General features: G+C 38.7%; 1 protein-coding gene across 1 annotated transcript; it reads right to left on the reverse strand.

Annotated features, from left to right (window-relative positions):
- Positions 1 to 4,319: 4,319 nt before the first annotated feature.
- On the reverse strand, positions 4,320 to 22,480 carry bambia (BMP and activin membrane-bound inhibitor (Xenopus laevis) homolog a). The gene is made up of 3 exons (XM_061922345.1): positions 21,971 to 22,480; positions 10,817 to 11,065; positions 4,320 to 5,128 (listed from the first exon to the last, which is right to left on the reverse strand). Exons 1-3 carry the CDS (start codon positions 22,044 to 22,046, stop codon positions 4,710 to 4,712), a joined length of 744 nt encoding a protein of 247 aa, XP_061778329.1. The 5' UTR covers positions 22,047 to 22,480; the 3' UTR covers positions 4,320 to 4,709.
- Positions 22,481 to 24,648: the final 2,168 nt, after the last annotated feature.

Below are 24,648 nucleotides of genomic sequence, written 5' to 3' on the forward strand. Positions count from 1 at the left end.
GCATGTCTTTGGAGGTGGGAGGAAGCCGGAGTACCCGGAGGGAACCCACGCATTCACGGGGAGAACATGCAAACTCTACACAGAAAGATATATATATATATATATATATATATATATATATATATATATATATATATATATTTAAATGGTCCCTAGTGTGTGAATGTGAGTGTGAATGTTGTCTATCTGTGTTGGCCCTGCGATGAGGTGGCGACTTGTCCAGGGTGTACCCCGCCTTCCGCCCGATTGTAGCTGAGATAGGCGCCAGTGCCCCCCGCGACCCCAAAAGGGAATAAGCGGTAGAAAATGGATGGATATTTATGTACAAGTATATATATATATTTATGTATATTTTAATATTTATATATATTTATAAATGTATATTTGTGTATATATATTTTTATGGCTATATATATATATATATTCATATAGTACATATTTATATATATACTCATAAATGTATATATTTATATATATAAAAAATTATATATAAATATATATTTATATATATATATATATATATTTATATACATATTTATATACATTTTTGTATATATATATCAGTGTTTCCCACAGGTCAGGCATCAATTTGCGGTGGTGTGGTCGGGGGGGGGGGGGTGGCGGCGGCGGCGATGACCAAGAAGAACGCGGAGTTGGAATATAATTACAACACTTTATGTACATATTTATATAATATTTATATAATATGTAACTATAAGCTCCATTCACAGACAGAGTCCCATTGCTTTTATAAGCGGTCGAGCGAGTCAAAAGCCAGAAAAAAATATATATATATATTGTTTTTTTGTAATTTTTATTTTATCTTATTTAATTTTTTGCTTTGTGGCGGCCGTAATTCTTTCGTGGCGGGCCGCCACAAATAAATGAATGTGTGGGAAACCCTGTATGTGTATATATATATATATATATATATATATATATATATATATATATATATACAAGAGTGCTTGGTGTTTTGCTTTGGAAGTTCATATAATAATACAATAAAGTTGGTCCGAGGCATGTTTTAAGTCAGCGAAAAAGAGTCAAAGATTTTTAACTTCTGCCTGAAGCTGGAAAAAAAAAAAAAGACATTTATGCATGTTTTTTTTCTGCCAGATATGGTGCTAGTAGAGACTGGGCAGGAGATAAAAGTGAATATAAATCTATCAACGCTGGCAGAAACAGCCTGTGAAGAAGGGGAAGAAAGTTCACCTTTTCTATAAAACAAGACTCCACTGTTCAACGAAACTTGGCCCTTGGACCTGGCGGAAATATAACAATAGTTACAACCGACATGGTAGTAGGGCTTGGAAGTGGGTCACTGGCAAAAACATGGCCAGGGCGAGGATATTTCCTCTTAAAAACACGAATACTTTGCTCATTTAGTTGTTATGTCAGCACGTCTGTGATACGCCAGCATTTAAACACGATTTCGGATATTTGGGGTAAGATGTGGACTATCGAGCTAACAAGACACCAAGTTGTGGGAAAAATATCTTTCAACTATCATTTTAGCCAAAGTCGAAAATTAAAGTATGTTTTAAAGCAGCGTTAATTTGCAATTGAAATAGCCAAAATTTTAAGCTCTAATTCTACACATTGAGTCTATTAGAGCAGTGTTTTTCAACCACTAGTTTGCCGAGGGAGATGATGTCATTTCACCTAATTGGGTTGAAATGACCCCGAAAGGGAATAAGCGGTAGGAAATGGATGGATGGATGGATGTTTTTTGCAAACCAGTAATTATAATCCGCAAATAATGTGTTGTTGTTAAGTGTCGGTGCTGACTAGAACTCGGCAGAGTAACCGTGTAGTACTCTTCCATACCAGTCGGTGGCAGCAGGTAGCTAATTGCTTTGTGGCTGTCGGGAACATGGTTGGTCGTGATCACAATATGCCGACGACAGCGGGAGGCAAGGTGCAGGTAAAAAGGTGTCTAATGCTTGGATTAGAAATTAACAAAAAAGCGAGTGCCACTAAGAAAAGGCTATGCGAAACGAAACTAAAACTGAACTGGCAGCAAAAGTAAACGAAAACTGAATGCTGGACGACAGCAAAGACTTACAGCGTGTGGAGCAGCAGACGGCGTCCACAAAGTGCATCCGTACATAACATGACAATTAAAAACTATAGTGCAGGATTGTTGGTTATGGTTTGAATTTATATCCAACAGTTGCGAGAAAGACTTTTTTTATTGTCAGTATCGGCTGCTGAGTTAAATTTTTTTAATATTTTCTGTGTGGGGATTTTTCCAATTAAAAAAAAAAAATCCTTGCCTCAAAAAAGGTTGAAAAACACTGGGTTAGAGTGCTAAAACTGCCAAAAGTTAATCAATATATCAGTGTGCAGCTTTTTAAACATCTCAAAATCTTGCTTTTGAGGAAGTTAGATTTACTGTTTTGTTGCTATTTTTTATTTTTTTTAAACACATAAACAAGGTAAATTGTTTATATTAGCACTTAAGTTAATGTCTATTTAAAAGAAAGGAAAGGTCATTTTTGTAACCGCTGAATGAGCAGCACAGTTACAGCATTAATAAATATTTATAAATGAATGAGTCATTTTTGTTGTCTCAGTAAGCACACGTCCATGGAAAAATGAGAGCCGTTAAATACGTGTGATTTATTATCCCATATATTAATTGTTAAGATAATCGTTGACTATCAAAACAATGGTTAGTTGCAGCCCTACAACACGGATTGTATGAGTTTTTTATTATTCAGGACCGAATGTCCCTTTGGGACAGAGGAGCCTATTGAATTTCTAGCATTTTATTCTTTCTTTATTATTATTCCGCACCTTTGAGCTGTAATTTAACCCCAAAACTAAAAATCCCGCTCTTGTGCCCCCTAGGAAGAAAACACAGACAAAACTTCCAGTAGGACTGTCATAGCGAGGTGAAACAAAATCTCCATGTAGGTCTCACTTAGACCTAGATTTCATACACTGACATCCTTCAGCAAGAATCAACTGGAAATTTGCAATTCCCCCTTCAAAACAAAATATTTGTAAAAACACTCACCTTTCCCTCTTTGAGCTGTAATTTGACCCCCTTAACATGCTTCAAAACTCACCAAACTGGACACACACATCAGGACCGGCGAAAATTGCGATCTATTCAAAAAACCTAACCCCAAAACTCAAAATTGCGGTCTAGCGCCTCCTAGGAATAAAACAGACAAAATTGCTCCTAGGAAGAAAACAGACAAAACTGCCTGTAACTTCCAGTAGGAATGTCGTAGAGACATGAAACAAACACCTCTATGTAGGTCTCACTTAGACCTAGATTTCATACACTGACATCCTTCAGCAAAAATTAACTGGAAATTTGTAATTCCCCCTTCAAAACAAAATATTTGTGAAAACACTCACCTTTCCCTCTTTGAGCTGTAATTTGACCCCCTTAACATGCTTCAAAACTCACCAAACTGGACACACACATCAAGACTTGCGAAAATTGCGATCTATTCAAAAAACCTAACCCCAAAACTCAAAATTGCGGTCTAGCGCCCCCTAGGAAGAAAACAGACAAAACTGCCTGTAACTTCCAGTAGGAATGTCGTAGAGACATGAAACAAAAACCTCTATGTAGGTCTCACTTAGACCTACATTTCATACACTGACAACCCCCATCAAAAATCAACAGGAAGTTTGCAATTCCCCCTTCAAAACAAAAGTTTTGTAAAAACCAGTCACCTTTTTTCAAACATTATCTCCTCTGAGCGCGTTTGTCGTGTCGGCTTCAAACTACCACAGGAGAGAGAGTGAACCCTTCTGATTAAAAGTTGATGAAAGAGTTTTAATTACTGCTACGGTTTTGATTTTATCATCCTTCAAAGTACCGCTGGATGGCCGCCGTGTGCAGACACAGTGAGGGAGACGTTTTTTTCCGTACAGTCTGCTGCTGGTGCGCACGCACCAACATTCGTGAGGGAGGGGCAGTGATCATCTATACCAAGATGGCTGCCAGTTGCCGTAGCTAAGCTGGTATGTTTTAAAGTTGTCGTTTGCCTGCATATCGTAAAAACAACCGTCCAACATCTTACAACTAATTGTAAACTTATAGGTGCCGACAATCAGGGCCGAGTTGCGAGGAGAGAGTGTGTCGATGTTAAGATATTACGCCGACTTGGTAAGTCTATCTGTTTGCTAATAGTAGCTACTATCCGTCCATCTTCTAACGCTAATCCGGGCTTGGGTCGCGGGGGCAGCAGCCAAAGCAGTCCCGTCCGTCGCTGCTTGCAGCTTTATTTATTATTATTGTTGTTTTCTGGGAAGTCATTTTAAAGGCATAGCAGACAAAAAAGCTCCAAAAATCAAATAAATAAAAAGTCACTTTTAATAAGTCTTTCACGCTCTCATCTTTTGAGAAGTTGAACATTGGACTAAAACCAGAAATAAACAGACTATATATATATATTTAAACATATATATATATATATTTCATGTACAATAAGTCCTTGTTGTACCCTGCTCAGTGTAAAATTGTCGTTTCAAGCAACAACGCTTCTTTATTCTTACAAATGTGCAAAATTGGAATCAAAGTGGAATCCTTCAGCAAGTCCAGGACCTCCAGGAGTTCTCAGGCTTTGGACGCGGCTCCTTGCTGTCCTTCGGCCTTTTCATTTTTCAAGTAAAGTGCTCCTCTGGCAAAAACCACACGGCGTGAGATCAGTCTGGCATGAAAAAGAAAAGCGGGAATGAAGTCATACGAACTCCAGCTTGCCGTGTCCGCTGTACATCCCCCAGTGGACCAGGGACAGGATCTTGTCCCCGCTCGGGTCCGCCTGCCGCATCTTGTCGCAGGTCAGGCAGCAGTTTTCGTGGCCCGAGACGGGCACCATGCACTCCAGGTCCAACTTGGCCAGGTGGCCCTTCTTGGTGTGGTGTCCGTGGAAGCTGTAGTGGAGCCGGGACAGCATCTGCTGCCTCTGGTCCTGCAGGCGCTGGTTCTCGCTGCGCAGCATCCTCAGGGCCAGCATGATGAGCAGGACCAGGATCAGGCCGCCCGCGATCGGCACGGCGATCACCGCCGCCCGGAACCACACCTCCTTGGCCGAGGCCAGCTCCTGGACCCGGGTCACCGGGTTCTTGTTGGTGCTCTCCGGCTGGTAGCGGCTATGGTCTGGACACAGAGACGGGCAATCGGATTGAAACACTTGAACTTGGGTCTCATATTTGTTGACAAACCACTTCTACCGCAAATGTCAACAAACAATTTGAGACTCAATTGATCAATGTTTATTTATATAGCCCTAAATCACAAGTGTCTCAAAGACTCAAAGCCCACATAAGGGCAAGGAAAAACTCGCAGGGGTCACTTCAGGGGGAAAATGTCTTGTTAGCTTCGGACCTACTGTCCAGTCACACTTTCTGTTCAGTGCAAAAGTCTGTTTCAGTAATTTTAGCTTTAATGGATCGCGAGAGGGACGGTTGATAAAACGCTTGTCATGACGAGAAAAGTGCGTTCACTTCAAACTGACTTTGAGGAGGAAATAGTGTTGTGTTACAAACTTTTGTGTGGTGTTGCTTCCTTATTTGTCACTACTCAATTTTAATGTGTAGCAGTAGCAGCTGAACTGAGTGTCAGAATCACGTTGGTCGGCTGCAAGAAATAATACAGATAGCAGTAGGGCCGGGCGATATGTGGAATATACTCGATATGTCGCGAGTTTGTCTCTGTGCGATATAGAAATTGATTATATCGTGATATTGGAGTATACCTTCTCACGCAGTTCCTTTTAGCAGGCGTTTCTCACTCTTTCTTGTCTCTCCTTCTCACAGAGACATAAAACAATCGCACCTTCTTGTATACTTCACATACTGTCGCACGTGGAACGTTATACGCCCTCGCCGAGCAGAGAGGTAGCGGCATGGGTAAAGTTAGCAGTGATGCTAGAGGAGCGGTGCGAATGGTAATACGAGAGAAAGAAGGAATTAATTCCTAAGAAAAACGGCAGGGGGGTCCATGGTGTGACGGTGGTTTGGCTTCAAGCGGGAAGATGTCGAACAGACAACCGTATTATGTCAAGTATGGGGCAGAAGTGGTGCTATAAAAAGTAGCATTACTGCTCATTTGTAGCATCATTTGGCTTCAAGCGGGAAGATGTCGAACAGACAACCGTAATATGTCAAGCATGCGGCAGAAGCGGTGCTACAAAAAGTAGCATTACTGCTCATTTGTAGCATCATTTGGCTTCAAGCGGGAAGATGTCGAACAGACAACCGTAATATGTCAAGTATGCGGCAGAAGCGGTGCTACAAAAAGTAGCATTACTGCTCATTCGTAGCATCATTTGGCTTCAAGCGGGAAGATGTCGAGCAGACGACCGTAATATGTCAAGTATGCGGCAGAAGCGGTGCTACAAAAAGTAGCATTACTGCTCATTCGTAGCATCATTTGGCTTCAAGCGGGAAGATGTCGAACAGACAACCGTATTATGTCAAGTATGGGGCAGAAGCGGTGCTATAAAAAGTAGCATTACTGCTCATTTGTAGCATCATTTGGCTTCAAGCGGGAAGATGTCGAACAGACAACCGTAATATGTCAAGTATGCGGCAGAAGCGGTGCTACAAAAAGTAGCATTACTGCTCATTCGTAGCATCATTTGGCTTCAAGCGGGAAGATGTCGAACAGACAACCGTAATATGTCAAGTATGCGGCAGAAGCGGTGCTACAAAAAGTAGCATTACTGCTCATTTGTAGCATCATTTGGCTTCAAGCGGGAAGATGTCGAACAGACAACCGTAATATGTCAAGTATGTGGCAGAAGCGGTGCTATAAAAAGTAGCATTACTGCTCATTTGTAGCATCATTTGCCTTCAAGCGGGAGGATGTCGAACAGACAACCGTAATATGTCAAGTATGCGGCAGAAGCGGTGCTACAAAAAGTAGCATTACTGCTCATTTGTAGCATCATTTGGCTTCAAGCGGGAAGATGTCGAACAGACAACCGTAATATGTCAAGTATGCGGCAGAAGCGGTGCTACAAAAAGTAGCATTACTGCTCATTCGTAGCATCATTTGGCTTCAAGCGGGAAGATGTCGAACAGACAACCGTAATATGTCAAGTATGCGGCAGAAGCGGTGCTACAAAAAGTAGCATTACTGCTCATTTGTAGCATCATTTTAAAAAGTCACCCGCTAAAGAATGGAGGGTGCTTGAAACTCCGCATGTCAACATCTCAGCCGGTGCCACACCCACAAAATATGCATCAAGTCTAAGGCAAAATATGGAGATATATATATGTTGTATCGTGACATGGCCTAAAAATATTGAGATATTAATAAACGGCCATATCGCCCTAGATAGCAGTATTGTTAGTTCTTGGATCAACCTAATTATGAACCGGTTAACAGTTAAGAAACTAAAAAATGTAGTTGATTTGCTGTAATGGAAGTGATTATTAATGACTTACATCACTGTTTATGGAGATTAGAGTTCGGGGAAATAATCGATTTTTACTTGCATCCCTAATCGGACATGGGAGGATTGAAAAAAATGGATTAGTCAATAATAAACGTCAATAATCTATTTATTTATTGTAAATAATATACTGAAGACAGTTCGAAAATAAGTCTAAATGTAATGGGAATTAATCTGACTGTTACTTATTACAAATGCACTGTTTTTAAAAGTTGCAAGTGATAAATGTAAAACTGCATTTTTATACATAATTTAAAAATGCATCAATAAGCGATTTTTAACCCAATCGTATTTGAATCGTGAGGACGGAATTTAAAAAGGTAAAAAACACAATTATCCACGATAAATAAATGGAGCATCAGAAGGGATAAGTCTTGGTATGGTGATCACTTCCTGTACTTTTTCGAGAAAATCGGCTGACACTGACAGCTGCCAATTGTCAACGTCAGTCAGAGAGCGTGGACCTAAACGTGTTGCAGTGTACCTAAGGCTGGGCCATATGGCCTTTTATTAATATCTCCATATTTTGAGGCCAAATCATGATACAGGATATATATCTGGATATTTTGCCTTAGCCTTGAATGAACACTCGACACATATAATGACAGCAGTATGATAATTCTATGTGTCTACATTAAAACATTCTTCTACATACTGCATTAATATATGCTACTTTTAAACTTTCATGCAGAGAGGGAAATCACAACTAAAAGTGTATTTATGAAAGTTATTGGCACAAACATTCATGTCATTTCCAAAACAGAAAGTGCAAAATTGTCAGAGACATTTTAAAACAAGCTATTAGTGCACTTTTGTGCATGATTTCACTAAGATGACTTATCAAAACAACACTAAATTAAAGTGCACTTTTTGTACAGAATGCCACTATAATAATTGAAAACAAATAAAGTGCACTTTTGTGCATGATGTCACACAAGATATTTCAATAAGTGTCAAATACAAATGAGCTGCATAATAAGAAATCAAATAGTGTATGTCCTTCACTACGTTATTTCCTTCTGTTGTTGACTTTTTTTTTCATACAGTGTTGATGTGGAAATAGTTGCTTGGGCATTTTGTTGGTGTGGGACCGGCCAGAGATGTTGACATGCGGAGTTTCAAATTAAATTTTGAAACATAGTTTATCTTCAATTTTGACTCTTTAAAATTCAAAATCCTACCGAAAAAAAGAAGACAAAAGCTAGCTAATTTGAATCTTTTTGAAAAATGTTTTAAAAGAATTTATGGAACATCATTAGTAATTTTTCCTGATTAAGATTAATTTTAGAATTTTGATGACATGTTTTAAATAAATTCAAATCCAATCTGCACTTTGTTAGAGTATAGAACAAATTGGACCAAGCTATATTTCTAACAAAGACAAATAACTTTTTGGAATTTTAATCATAAGTTTGAAGAAATATTTCACAAATATTCTTCGTCGAAAAAACAGAAGCTAAAATGAAGAATTAAATTAAAATGTATTTATTATTCTTTACAATAAAAACAACACATTTACTTGGACATTGATTTAAATTGTCAGGAAAGAAGAGGAAGGAATTTAAAAGGTAAAAAGGTATATGTGTTTAAAAATCCTAAAATCATTTTTTAAGTTTGTATTTTTTCTCTAATATTGTCGTTCTGAAAGTTATAAGAAGCAGAGTAAAAAAATAAATGCATTTTTTTAAACCAAGTCTTTAAAATATTTTCTTGGATTTTCAAATTCTATTTGAGTTTTGTCTCTCTTTAAATGAAAATGTCGAGTATAGCGAGACCAGCTTGCTAGTAAATAAATACAATAAAAAAAATAGAGGCAGCTCACTGGTAAGTGCTGCTATTTGAGCTATTTTTAGAACAGGCCAGCGGTGACCCCTGCTCTAGATGCTACAAATTAGCAGTAATGCTACTTTTTGTAGCAACGCTTTTGCCGCATAACATTTACTTGGGCATTGATTTAAATTGTCAGAAAAGAAGAGGAAGGAATTTAAAAGGTATAAGTGTTTAAAAATCCCAAAGTCATTTTTAAGGTTGTATTTTTTCTCTAAAATTGTCTTTCTGAAAGTTATAAGAAGCAGAGTAAAAAAATAAATGCATTTTTTTAAACAAGTCAAACCAAGTCTTTAAAATATTTTCTTGGATTTTCTAATTCTATTTGAGTTTTGTCTCTCTTTGAATGAAAATGTCGAGTATAGCAAGACCAGCTTGCTAGTAAATAAAAAAAATAGAGGCAGCTCACTGGTAAGTGCTGCTATTTGAGCTATTTTTAGAACAGGCCAGCGGTGACCCCTGCTCTAGATGCTACAAATTAGCAGTAATGCTACTTTTTGTAGCAACGCTTTTGCCGCATACTTGACATTTTACGGTTGTCTGTTCAACATCTTCCCGCTTGAAGCCAAACCACCGCCAGACGATGGACCCCCTGCTGTTTGTTTGGGGGAATTAATTCTTCCTTCATTTGTTACCAGATTGGCACCTTCTTTCTCTCGTATTACCACTCGCACCGCTCCGCTAGCATCAGTGTTAACTTTACCCATGCTTGTTTTATGTCTCTGTGAGGAGAGACAAGAAAGGCTGAGAAGAGCCTGTAGTGAAGAGGTAGAGAATTTATGGCTCTCGAGCCAGATGTGGCTCTTTTGATGACTGTATCTGGCTCACAGATATATTTTAGCTGACCTTGCTTAAAACGATAAATAATTAATAATTCCGCTGGTAATCACAGTGTTAAAAATAACGTTCAAAATATAAAACATTCTCATGTTTCTACCGCACCTGTTCAAGAAGTCGCATTAATGGTCAAAAGTATTTTATTCAATATAGGTTAGCTTTGTAATAACAATGTTGTTAAAAAGAATAAGGATTTATTATACTCTAAAAATGTGGGTGTTACTTAAAAATGCACGCATTTAGTTGCAATCAGGAAAGTCCAAATAAAAGAGGAGGCCTAGAATTCTCTTGTCAGAGCGTAGGACGACACTGCACGAGGGTGCAGGTCTACGGGTTTCTCCTCATTGAGCTAAATTGAATCCTGTCTCTGTTTAATTCCTTGCTTCTTGTCTGTTTAATAGATGTCATCAGTGTTTGAACCTGACAGTGGTATTTAGTGTTAAAAATATTATATAGCTCTCACGGAAATACATTCTAAAATATTTGGCTTTCATGGCTCTCTCGGCCATAGAGGTTCCCGACCCCCGCTGTAGTCTAATGCCCGCAGCTAAAAGCAACTACTCCATTATCACCATATAGTCATTTTCTATATCGCACAGAGACAAACCCGCCATATATCGAGTATATTCCATATATCGCCCAGCCCGAACTAGAATCTAGAATCCGCCCCTGAGAAATCGTCCCCCAGGAAAGGTGAGGAAGCAACAAAGGGTGAGCCTCACCTGCCGAGTCCTTGGTATGCACCAGGTCGTGCCGGCCTCGGTAGTTGCACATGTCGTCGTGGCAACACTCCAGCAGGCCCGCCCCCCTCTGGCCGCCGCAGACGTCGCTGGGGTCCAGGCAGCCGTGGGTCAGGGGGGAGTTGGCGCCGAAGGGGTCCAGGGTCTTGGTGAAGCAGGCGTTCAACTCCGACTTGCACATGTAGCCCGTGGCCACGCAGTGCGCCTCGTCGCAGTAGCACCGGATTTCTCCTGCGGGGGACATCTGATGGTTAGCGCGGCGCCGAAGACACGTGCAATGTGCATCTCTTTTGTTCAGTTTGTCCTTATTAAACCTCTAAAGGCTTAGTGGCCACATGCGTGGACAGCACCTTTTAGCTCTTATTTCCCAAATTGTGTGCACTACTGAATTGGGGTCTTACGGCCACTTATGTGGACACTTATACTGCCATCTGGTGGTGTCAGAAGAGTATAACATACAATGGAATTTGGGGGGGAAAGTGTAAAAATAAGCAGGTCACTAAACATGAAGTACACATTTGTGTACTTATGGACTGAGTACATTATATCAAAAGATTATTCTTAGTTTTTATTCTAATTAGGGTCCCATGAGCCCAAATAAGTAATAAAATGATGTAAACAAACAGCTTGGGCCTTAAGAGGTTAAGTAATAACCAGAGTACCCAACAATTGAGTACCCTTACTTCACTAGTTATCCAAATAATTACTTGAGTAGGTATTCTCTGGAAAAACTACTCAAGTATTGAGTAACTTCAGATTTTATTTAGTAGTTATTTTGTTTATGGTTCTTGGACTACAACTGTAGTTGTGTGTGTTTACTGCAACGTGTTTTTTCTAGTTCCTGACAACATTTCCATTACAGGTGCATCTTATGTATTGTATTTATCAATTATTACATATATTATTACATACGTATTTTACATTATTACATATCAATTTATGTGCAGTACAGGCCACTGTGTTTTCTACATTTTCTTGACTATCCACATTGTAGATTGTCACATCAAAACTATGAATGAACACATAGGTGAAAGGTGAAATAACTGAAAACATGTTTAATATTCCAGTTTCTTCAAAATAGCCACCTTTGATTACTTTATTTGCACACTCTTGATGAGCTTCAAAAGGTAGTCACCTAAAATGGTTTTCACTTCACAGGTGAGCTCAAAGCTCATGGAGAGAATGCCAAGAGTGTGCAAAGCAGTAATCAGAGCCAAGGGTGGCTATTTTGAAGAAACTAGAATATAAAACATGTATTCGGTTATTTCACCTTTTTTTTTTTTCTTATGTGTTCATTCAGTTTTTAATGTAAACAGTCATGAAAATAAAGAAAAACGCATTGAATGAGAAGGTGTGTCCAAAACTTTTGACCTGTACTATATATAAATGAGGTTTTACATTTATTTTTGTTTCACTAAATAAGCGGTTTATCACTTGCAACTTAGAAAAAAAACCCTATTCATTTGGAATAACAAACGATGTAATTAATTACCATGACATTTATTCATATAATGAAAATGTGTGCAAACTGGACCAAAAGTGTCCTAAAATAAAGGACAGACACGTTTTACAATAAATACATAGATTATAAAGCAGTGGTTCTTAACCTTGTTGGAGGTTCCAAACCCCAGCAGTTTCATACGCGCATTCACCAAACCCTTCTTTTGTGAAAATTTTTTAAATTTTTTTTTCCCAAATTCAAGACAAACTGGTGTACAAAATGAACCGTGCATGAACTCACAACAAATTACACACCTGCAAATCAGTGTAACTTCTGCTGTTGCCGAATCCACAATACACCGATATGGAGAAGTTTTTGTTTACACGATGAGTCAATACTTGCCAACCCTCCCGATTTTTCCGGGAAAATCCAGAATTCCAGTGCCCCTCCCGAAAATCTCCCGGGGCAACCATTCTCCTTTAGTGTCCTCTACAACCTGACGTCACGTCCGATTTCCCTCCATGCAAACGTCGTGTCGGCGCATTCACATCATTTATGTGGCTTTTACACACACATAAGTGAATACAAGGCATACTTGGTCAACGGCCATACAGGTCACACTGAGGGTGGCCGTATAAACAACTTTAAAGGGGAACATTATCACAATTTCAAAAGGGTTAAAAATAATAAAAATCAGTTCCCAGTGGCTTGTTGTATTTTTTGAATTTCTTTCCAAAATTTTACCGGTCTCGGAATATCCCTAAATAAAGCTTTAAAGTGCCTTATTTTCGACTCTCTGCGAAGACACTGGCCATTTCCCTGTGACGTCACACAGTGCTGCCAATGTAAACAAACAATGGGAATACCACAGCAAGATATAGCGACATTAGCTCGGATTCAAACTCGGATTTCAGCGACTTAAGCGATTCAACAGATTACGCATGTATTGAAACAGATGGTTGGAGTATGAAAATATTGAAGAAGAAACTGAAGCTATTGAGCGAATAGCTATTGACGCTATTCATAGCCATAGCATGGCCGAATAGATACGTTAGGATCGCCGGTAAAATGTGCGGACCAAACGATCAGGACTTTCGCATTTTTTGACACTGGAGCAACTTAAATCCGTCGATTGGTAAGTGTTTGTTTCGCATTAAATGTGGGTGGAAGGAAACGTAATATAGTTGCAAATAGCATCTACAGGTTATCCATACATCTCTGTGCCATGTCTGCTTTAGCACCGCCGGTCAAATGTGAAGACACTCTGGCACATTCAATGGGGGTCTGGCGGCAGATTTCTTGCCAGTGGTGCAACTTGAATCCCTCCCTGTTAGTGTTGTTACACCCTCCGACAACACACCGTCGAGGCATGATGTCTCCAAGGTTCCAAAAAATAGTCAAAAAAAACGGAAAATAACAGAGCTGAGACCCGGTGTTTGTAATGTGTTAAATGAAAATGGCGGGTGTGTTACCTCGGCGACGTCACATTCGGACGTCATCGCCTCCAGCGCGATAAACAGAAAGGCGTTTAATTCGCCAAAATTCACCCATTTAGAGTGCGGAAATCGGTTAAAAAAATAGATGGTCTTTTTTCTGCACCATCAAGGTATATATTGACGCTTACATAGGTCTGCTGATAATGTTCCCCTTTAACACTGTAACAAATACGCACCACACTGTGAACCCACACCAAACAAGAATGACAAACACATTTGGGGAGAACATCCGCACCGTAACATAACGTAACAAATACCCAGAATCCCTTGCTGTACTAACTCGTCCGGAATCTACAATATACACTCCCGCTACCACCAAACCCCGCCCACCTCCACCTCAACCCCCACTCCCCCCATCTCCCGAATTCGGAGGTCTCAAGGTTGGCAAGTATGGATGAGTCGGGTGTGTCTTGACTGTGTCTAGGGTTGGACCGAACCCAGGTTAAGAACCACTGTTATATAAAGTATTGATGTTTACTAGTCGACTCTCTAAAAATCTATTATTTCCCCCACCTCTACTTTCTAGTGACATACAGACAGCACATGATATCATTCTTATTTGTACTTGTTTAAAAGTAATCATTGATTTGTTTGCTGCCTTGTCTGACGTTTTTTGATTAATTGAAACTTTTATTAGTAGATTGCACAATGCAGTACATATTCTGTATAACTGACCAGTAAATGGTAACACCAACTTGTCCAAGTCATGTGACTTTTTACAGTCAGTACATTTCTATGTAGTAAATTAGTCTGATTTGTCAAATAATTCGGTTTCTTCTATTATCACAGCTACACATGAACAACGCAGTGTGTCTCTTGTACACTAGGGGGCGATTGTGGTCATTTCAGCTTGTTTAGCTATGTTGGATGTGAATACACCAGAAGCTAAATATGCTACATGCTAATAAGCTAGCACTAGTAACTTTAAAGCTATGGATCGAACAGAAAAGTACCACTTTCCACTGCTTTTGGATGTTGTTGGTAATATTTTACATGTGTTTCACTGACACTTGTGGTTATGTGGATCATCACAGACGTACAAAAAGATCGCTTTGTCTCAAAACAGCCGGCCGGGATGTGCTGGCTTCATTAAAGTGTCTTCTTTAGGAACATTCTGATACTTATTAAACAATTAGGTTTCTATTTTATCACGCATTTTAAAAATACTGACCTCTTTCAGCTTCTTACAGCTGTGCTTTGTGCTTGTTTGATTGGTCGAATAGAGTCAAAGGTCACTACTGCTTACGTTGGATTGGCTAAACAGAGTCATGTGACCGCGCCTGCCGGAAGAATGATATAAGAACAGGTCTTTGCAAAGCCTAATCGATGATTGTGATGTAAATAAACGTAACGATCGGAATGAAACTAAATATAACGGACTAAAGGAAGCATTTCTTTTTCTCAAAAATACTCAAGTAAAAGTAAAAACTATGTTGCATTAAAACTACTCTGTAGTATATTTTGTCTAAAAAGGTACTTAAGTACATGTAGCAGAGTAATAAAATAGAATAGAAAGTACTTTGATCCCTGGGCGAAATTCGGCACCCCAGTTCGCTCACAATAAACACTTGAGTATTTTCTACATGTGAATACTATAAATACAGTCTATTTTACAGCATTATTTAAATGTGTGAGTAATGCTGTATAATAGACTGTAGTTATAAGAGATAATGCAGTAAAATACAGCACTATGTCATCAGTTTGATTTATTAAATTGTGTAACAGGGCAAAATATTGCTCATTTGTAGTGGTCTTTCTTGAACTATTTGGAAAAAAAGGTATAAAAATAACTAAAAAGTTGTTGAAAAATAAACAAGTGATTCAATTATAAATAAAGATTTCCACACATAGAAGTAATCATCAACTTAAAGTGCCCTCTTTGGGGATTGTAATAGAGATCCATCTGGATTCATCAACTTTATTCTAAACATTTCTTTGCAAAAAATGAAATCTTTAACATCAATATTTAAAAAATCTACCTGTCAACACTGAATATTGCATTGTTGCATTTCTTTTCACGGTTTATGAACTTACATTCATATTTTGTTGAAGTATTATTCAATAAATATTAGGGGTGTAACGGTACGTGTATTTGTATTGAACCGTTTCAGTACGGGGGTTTCGGTTCGGTTCTTAGGTGTACCGAACGAGTACACATGCTAGCAGCGACCGGGCTAGGACAACATGTAAAAGACACAGCTGGAAGACCCTCCAACCGAACGAGTTTCCACACGGACATATTAAGTAGCGTGCCGCATGTTGTGTAAACATTACACACCGAGGCACAACAGACAGCATGCTAGCAGCGTGACCAGACGTCCTCTTTTCATTGGACATGTCCTCTTTTGCGGGGCTGTCCGGGTGGAGTTTCTTAAATGCCTCAAATGTACGGCATTTTAAGTTAGGGTTGTGTGTATTTTCAATGTACGTTCGGGGTTATGAAGGGCCCTCTTTGGGGATTGTAATAGAGATCCATCTGGAATCATCAACTTCATTCTAAACATTTCTTCACAAAAAAAGAAATCTGTAACATCAGTATTTATGGAACATGTCCACAAAAAAATCTAGTTGTCCACACTGAATATTGCATTGTTGCATTTCTTTTCACAGTTTATGAACTTACATTCAAGTATTATTCAATAAATATATTTATAAAAGATTTTTGAATCGTTGCTATTTATAGAATATTTTTTTAAAAAGCTCACGTACCCCTTGGCATACCTTCAAGTACCCCCAGGGGTACGCGTACCCCATTTGAGAACCACTACACTAGACAACGGCACAGTGTTATGATTATTTGCAAAAAATATTTTTGGGAGCAATTAGGTGAAGTTGCATAATTTCTCGCGGCACAGTGGTTGAAAATCACTGCATTAAGAAATCTAATCATAATAGAAAATGATACGGACAAATTGCTGGGCACTTCCTGCACTCTAGTAGCAACATCTACCCTCAGAGCAGGAATATCCATTCATTTCCTACCGCTTGTCCCTTTCTCAGCTGGAGTAATCCACCCAAATAGACTAATACAGGGGCCGGGAACCTTTTTGGCTGAGAGAGCCAGGAAAGCCAAATATTTTAAAATGTACCAACGCCCCCCGCGACCCCAAAAGGGAATAAGCGGTAGGAAATGGATGGATTTCTGTAAGAGCCATATAATATTTTTATTAACACTGACCCCAAAAGGGAATAATCGGTAGAAAATGGATGGATGGATGGATGGAACACAACTAAACGCGTGCATTTTTATGTAAGACCAACAGGTCTCTTATTCTTTGTAAAAACATTGTTATTCTGAAGCTAACTGTGGAGTGGGGGCGTGGCCTGCGGGCCTGCAGCGAAGCGGGGTGTTGCCAGGATCGGCCTCGAAATCAGCGACAGATGCGTAGACAACCCACCAGGGCCTTGTTATCTAATCACCTGTCGCTCTGTTATAAGCAGCAGCCAGGAGGAAAGACGGGGTTGGGGCGAGCGAGAATTAAAGAGAAAAAGACAATTGCTGGAAAGCAACTGAGAGATTTATTGAAAAAGAAAACAATATTGTAACCCTGAAACAGGCTCTCAAGTTGGTCTGAAGAACCCCCAGGAGGGCAAGCCCCACACTAACCAATAATAAATAAATAACTTCTTACCATTAACGAAACTTTTTGAACAGGTGCGGTAGAAAACGGATGGATGGATTAAAAACGCATGAGAATGTTTTATATTTTGAACGTTATTTTTAACACTGTGATTACAAGTGGAATTATTCATTACTTATCGTGTTAAGCAATGTTTGCTCAGATTTATCTGAGAGCCAGATGCAGTCATCAAAAGAGCCACATCTGGCTCCCGAGCCATAGGTTCCCTACCCCTGGACTAATATGACATTTTCTGCTTGAATTCAGCTTAATGTGACATTTTTTTTCCCTCTTGCTAAACAGGAAGTAGGTGGTGTATAATTAAAGTACATTTCTATCAACCCAAATGGAAAGTCATAAAGGGAATGGATGTGGGGGTGCGGGAGGGGGGGCTCCTTGTCCCCGTTTGCACGCAAGCCAGCCTGGCTTGTGTCTGTGGAGGAAAAGAGGGCAAAAGCGAGGTCCCAGCCACCTTATCATTAGTTTGAACAAAGCCAGTCATTAGTTTCCTGTCAGGGCACAAACACTCCTCACATGCTTTGTTGTGAGCAGCTGCTAGCGACAACAAAACAGGTAGTTTTCGACTTCTGCAAACTAAATAGAAGGCTCTCAGTGCCACAAATGTTGGAGTGCAGAAGCACATTCATTAGATCAGTGTTTAGCCTGGGAAGGTTGGAGCAGCCAGGGCCCGCCAGGTCATTTGGAGAATATTTCATTAGAGAGCAGAGGGCCTCTTTGTGGGCTGCAGGGGGGGAGGGAGGGGGTGGTCCACCGGAGCACGGAAGCCTTTTTATTTATTTATTTATTTTTTTTGCATGAATGGCAGCTTTAAAATTGGAGTTCCACTTGGAGATGTTTGACTGTTACCTGGTAGCAGACTTAAGCAAGGCTGTGTGTAATGATAGTGACAGTAATGGACGTCAGAATTAAACCGGTTGACTCTATTAAGCAACTTTTAAGCCAAAAAAAAAACACCTTTTGATGGTTGTGAGAAACCATTTCACGGCTTGTGATGTGCAGATAATTCTGCTGTAATATCGATTCTCAAATCCAAATATAAATACTTTTGAGACTTGAGTTATTTGAGATATCGTTAACATGAACGAGGCATTGTTGAGTGTTATTTACAGTATTTTCACCTTAGCATGTTCATGCCACTGAAATTTGAATTGTCTTTATGCCAATGCCATCCATCCATCCATCATCTTCCGCTTATCCGAGGTCGGGTTGCGGGGGCAACAGCCTAAGCAGGGAAACCCAGACTTCCCTCTCCCCAGCCACTTCGTCTAGCTCTTCCTGGGGGATCCCGAGGCGTTCCCAGGCCAGCCGGGAGACATAGTCTTCCCAACGTGTCCTGGGTCAATGGTAGTTCTTAATATTACATTTATTTTATTTTACTCATTTCCTTTTTGTTATGATTTCTACCCTCCTTAAAAAGGGGAACATTATCAGCAGACCTATGTAAGCGTCAATATATACCTTGATGTTGCAGAAAAAAGACCATCTATTTTTTTTAACCGATTTCCGAACTCTAAATGGGTGAATTTTGGCGAATTAAACGCCTTTAAGTTTATCGCGCTGGAGGCGATGACGTCAGAATGTGACGTCGCCGAGGTAACACACCCACCATTTTCATTTTTACATTACAAACACCGGGTCTCAGCTCTGTTATTTTCCGTTTTTTTGACTATTTTTTGGAACCTTGGAGACATCATGCCTCGTTGGTGTGTTTTCGGAGGGTGTAACAACACTAACAGGGAGGGATTCAAGTTGCACCACTGGCCCGAAGAGGCCAAAGTGTCTGCCGCCAGACCCCCATTGAATGTGCCAGAGTGTCTCCACATTTGACCGGCGATGCTAAGGCAGACATGGCACAGAGATGTATGGATAACCTGTAGGTGCTATTTGCAACTATATTACGTTTCCTTCCACCCACATTTAATGCGAAACAAACACTTACCAATCGACGGATTTAAGTTGCTCCAGTGTCAAAAGATGCGAAAGTCCTGATCCTTTGGTCCGCACATTTTACCGGCGATGCTAACGCAGCTATTCGGCCATGCTATGGCTATGAATAGCGTCAATAGCTATTCGCTCAATAGCTTCAGTTTCTTCTTCAATATTTTCATACTCCAACCATCTGTTTCAATACATGCGTACTCTATTGAATCGCTTAAGTCGCTGAGATCCGAGTTTGAACCGAGCTAATGTCGCTATATCTTGCTGTGGATATTCCCATTGTTTGTTTACATTGGCAGCACTGTGTGACGTCACAGGGAAATGACCAGTGTCTTCGCAGAGAGCGAAAATAAGGCACTTTAAAGCTTTATTTAGGGATATTCCGAGACCGGGAAAATTTTGAAAAAAACTTCGAAAAATACAACAAGCCACTGGGAACTGATTTTTATTGTTTTTAACCCTTTTGAAATTGTGATAATGTTCCCCTTTAAGGATTTTGTCCTGTCTTCCTGTCTAGACTATATTGTTATTCACGCCATTACCTCAATATACTTATACATAACTTGTTCTTGCATAATTTATGCTACAAAACATGTTTTTTTTAAATAGGCAACTTTATAAATTTAGCAGACATGTTAGGCACAAAGTGTCGGATTGACAATACGAGCCTGAATTTTCCTCGAAAATCGAGATTATCGTGTATCAGTTTTGTCAACATGCCTCATTTCAGGCTAATTCTGACATTTTTTTGTAGAATCTAGTAAAAAAAACTACACACATATTGAATATATGTACTGAGTAATACATAATTTATCATATTAGCAGACATGTTAGGCACAAAGTGTTGGATTGACAATACAAGCTTAAATTTTACTTTAAAATCAGCATAATCGCATATCACAATTTTGCTAGCATGTCGTATTTCGGGCTAATTTTGACATTTGTAGTGGAAGCGCTACTAAAAAAGTACACACATTTACTATATGTACTAGGTAATACATACATTATAAATTTAGCAGACATGTTAGGCACAAAGTGTCGGATTGACAACACGAGCCTAAATTTTGCTCCAAAATCGAGGTTATCGCATATCCCAATTTTGTCAACATGTCTCATTTCGGGCTAATCTTGACATTTTTATTAGAAGCTCTACTAAAAACTACACAGTTATTTTTTGTATGTACTGGGTAATACATACTTTATACATTTAGCAGACATGTTAGGCACAAAGTCTCAGATCGCAAATACGAGCCTAAATTTTACTTGAAAATCGGGGTTATTGCATATCAAAATTTTGCTATCATGTCGTATTTTGGGCTAATTTTGACGTTTTTAGTAGAAGCTCTACTAAAAAAGTACATACATTTACTATATGTACTAAGTAATACATACTTTATAAATTTAGCAGACATGTTAGGCACAAAATGTCGGATTGACAATATGAGCCTAAATTTTGCTCCAAAATCGAGGTTATCGCTTATCAAACTTTTGTCAGCATGTCTCATTTCAGGCTAATCTTGACATTTTTATTAGAAGCTCTACTAAAAACTAGTTATTTTTTATATGTACTGGGTAATACATACTTTATAAATTTAGCAGACATGTTAGGCACAAAGTATCGGATCGCCAATACGAGCCTAAATTCTACTTGAAAATCGGGGTTATTGCATATCAAAATTTTGCTATCATGTCGTATTTCGGGCTAATTTTGACGTTTTTAGTAGAAGATCTACTAAAAAGTACACACATTTACTTTATGTACTAAGTAATGTATACTTTATAAATTGAGCAGACATGTTAGGCACAAAATGTCGGATTGACAATACAAGCCTAAATTTTACTTCAAAATCAGCATAATCGCATATCACAATTTTGCTAGCATGTCGTATTTCGGGCTAATTTTGACATTTGTAGTGGAAGCTCTACTAAAAAAGTACACACATATGTATTATATGTACATACTTTATACATTTAGCAGACATGTTAGGCACAAAGTATCGGATCGCCAATACGAGCCTAAATTTTACTTGAAAATCGGGGTTATTGCATATCAAAATTTTGCTATCATGTCGTATTTCGGGCTAATTTTGACGTTTTTAGTAGAAGCTCTACTAAAAAAGTGCACACATTTACTATATGTACTAGGTAATACATACTTTATAAATTTAGCAGACATGTTAGGCACAAAGTCTCGGATTGACAATACAAGCCTAAATTTTGCTCGAAAATCGAGATTATCGCATATCACAATTTTGTCAGCATGTCTCATTTTGGGCTAATTTTGACATTTTTAGTAGAAGCTCTACTAAAAAAGTACACATATATGCAGTATGTACTAAGTAATACATACTTTATAAATTTAGCGGACATGTTAGGCACAAAGTATCGGATTGACAATACGAGCCTAAATTTGAAAGAAAATTGGGGTTATCCATCCATTTTCTACCGCTTCTTCCCCTTTGGGGTCGCTGGTGTCTATCTCAGCTACAATCGGGCGGAAGGCGGTGTACACCCTGGACAAGTCGCCAATATCAAAATGTTGCTAGCGTGTCGCATTTTGAGGTAATTTTGACATTTTTGAGTAGAAGCTCCACTAAAAAGTGTAGTGGGTGATACATACCTTTGGTGAGAAGAACAGCCATGGCACAAAGTTCCAGTTGGAGCCAGATGGAAATGAAACTGAAGTGACGCTCCATTGACAACAAAGTTCGATGCGAGCAGCACACTACTGGAGTCCCCTGAGCCAAAAGCTGGACGTGGGAGAAAAAAGGCGACGCTTTACATGGAGCTACCGCAAGAAATGGACATTCTTACTTTGAAAAAAAAAAGCGGAAAAAAACATTCAAGAAGTTTCCTCTCGTAAAAAAAGACCCGACATTACCACAGAGTCGCGCCTACTTCAAAGTCCGGAGGAAAAAAAAGGAGGATATAGTCCTGCTGTGAAGTGTTAAATAGCGTTTAAAGGTTGTACAAGCTGTTCCCTTGCTCGCCCGTTCGTCATATATCCTTCTATCGACATCGAAGCATCGACTTAGTATCCCTGGACGTCGGACTTGTCCAAAATGACAAGATGATTCCCGTGATGCCGGACAGGACGAGCGGACGCGAAGTGGTCACAAGATTTAACGGAAGAAATAGCTGCGGTCGGCTACAAGCTCCACCCTCTTTGAGCTGATTGGTCGGCGGGCTGCCAGCGGAAGATTGGTGCCATCCGGCAAACCGGTCCTTTCAAAATAAAAGCGGTATATTGTGACGTAAGCGTTCTACTACATTATACGCGTGATTATGGCACTGATTGTACACTCCAATTACACGTTTATAATGTCAGCAATTTGGGGAATGACCCAAAAACGCGTGATGAACCCTTAACATTTTCAGTCAAAGATTTATTTGGGAATTATCTATCATAATTATGCCATTTTATTTTATAGTAATCTGTTTAAGTTTATATTGAACATGCAAGCATTCAACATAATGCATCACCATTTCCAGTTTTAAATTTAAAAAAGGAGCAGGAAGAAACAGAGTTGATTTAATCCTACCAGTTTCCTTTACATTATACACTTCTGAAGTGAAGTGAATTATATTTATGTAGCGCTTTTTGTCTAGTGACTCAAAGCGCTTTACATAGTGAAACCCAATATCTAAGTTACATTCAAACCAGTGTGGGTGGCACTGGGAGCAGGTGGGTAAAGTGTCTTGCCCAAGGACACAACAGCAGTGACTAGGATAGCGGAAGCGGGAATCGAACCTGGAACCCTCAAGTTGCTGGCACGGCCACTCTACCAACCGAGCTAAACCGATCACTTCCTGTTCTCAATTTATTCACAATATACTCCATAAGTAATAACAATAAAAAATAAATCATAATTAGTGAAGTAAGTTGTATTTAATTTGGTGAGCTGAGTAAGATTATCTAGAAAATGGATGAAATAAATTCCGAATGTTTATCTTCTTTTTTGTACTTTGTAAACACTTTAAGTTTGAAGAGTTTCTTGAAGTGGATCATATTAGTACATTGTTTGATTTCTTTGCTTAATCCATTCCATCGTTTAATTCCACATACTGAATGTCTTAAGTGTTGTATGTGCGTACAAATGTTTTAAATTACATTTTCTCTAAGATTATATTTCTCTTCTTTTGTTGAGAAGAATTGTTGTACATTCTTAGGTAGCAGGTTATAGTTTGCTTTGTGTACAATTTTAGCTGTCGTGGAATTTCAGTATTTTTGATTCAATAAATAAAGTGTTTGTATATCCAACATTATTTTTGTAACACAGTTATTAATGAATGAAGTGTACTTTTGTAGTTGTTCCATATATTTCTGCAAAATAACTCAGATATGCAACATTAGCGAGCAGTAGAGAATATGGAGTGATATTTGGTCTAGAACAGGTTTTGCAAACTCATTTTAGATCAGGGACCACGTGGAGAAAAATCTACTCCCAAGTGAGCCAGACAGGTAAAATCACGGCAGGATAACTTAAAAATAAAGACAACTTCAGATAGTTATCTTTGTTTAAAAATAGAACAAGAACATTCTGTTGTTGTTGGGGTTTTTCGACACTCACGTTTACATCAATGTTTACTTATATAGCCCTCAATCACGAGTGTCTCAAAGGGCTGCACAAGCCACAACAACATAATAGTAATAATAATAGTACTCTACTTTTATTTGTTGTTATTTACACTTTCTGAATAAATGATGTGATAAAGATTTTGGTCCAAAAAAATGTAAAATGTGTCATTATTTTGTATTATTGTTATTCAAGGTTTAAATCTCGTGATCAACATTAAGTCTATCTGTCAATATAACGTTTTAAAGAGTTAAGTTGTATGCCCTTTTTGTCAAAGAAAACCCTGTTTTGTTATGGGGAAAAAACAGAAAATATGTAATCGTTTCCCCCAGTAGAATTTTAGAGTGGAATATTTGAGATTATAAAATATTTGGAGCCTTAAAAATGTCAACACATAACACCATTGATTTCAATTTGTTATTATTTTATTAGCAATGACACACACAAAAAAATCGCACAAAAATTATTGGGGATCCAAAACGGTCCTACTCATTAAAAAAAAATATATATATATATTTTTTTTACTCTTTACTTTAAACACAATCGTCTTGAGATCAACTTCAGATCCATCTGTCAATTATAACGTTTATTGTTGTTTGTTCTTATCAGGCCCTTCTTTAGAAAAAAAACTACTTTGTTTTTTATATGGCAAACACAAAATATGCAACATTTTCCCCGAAAAATATCTCAAAGTGTGACATTGATTTTGATTATTATTTTT

This window comes from Nerophis ophidion, linkage group LG15, assembly GCF_033978795.1.
Source record: "Nerophis ophidion isolate RoL-2023_Sa linkage group LG15, RoL_Noph_v1.0, whole genome shotgun sequence".
Classification (NCBI taxonomy): Eukaryota; Metazoa; Chordata; class Actinopteri; order Syngnathiformes; family Syngnathidae; genus Nerophis; species Nerophis ophidion.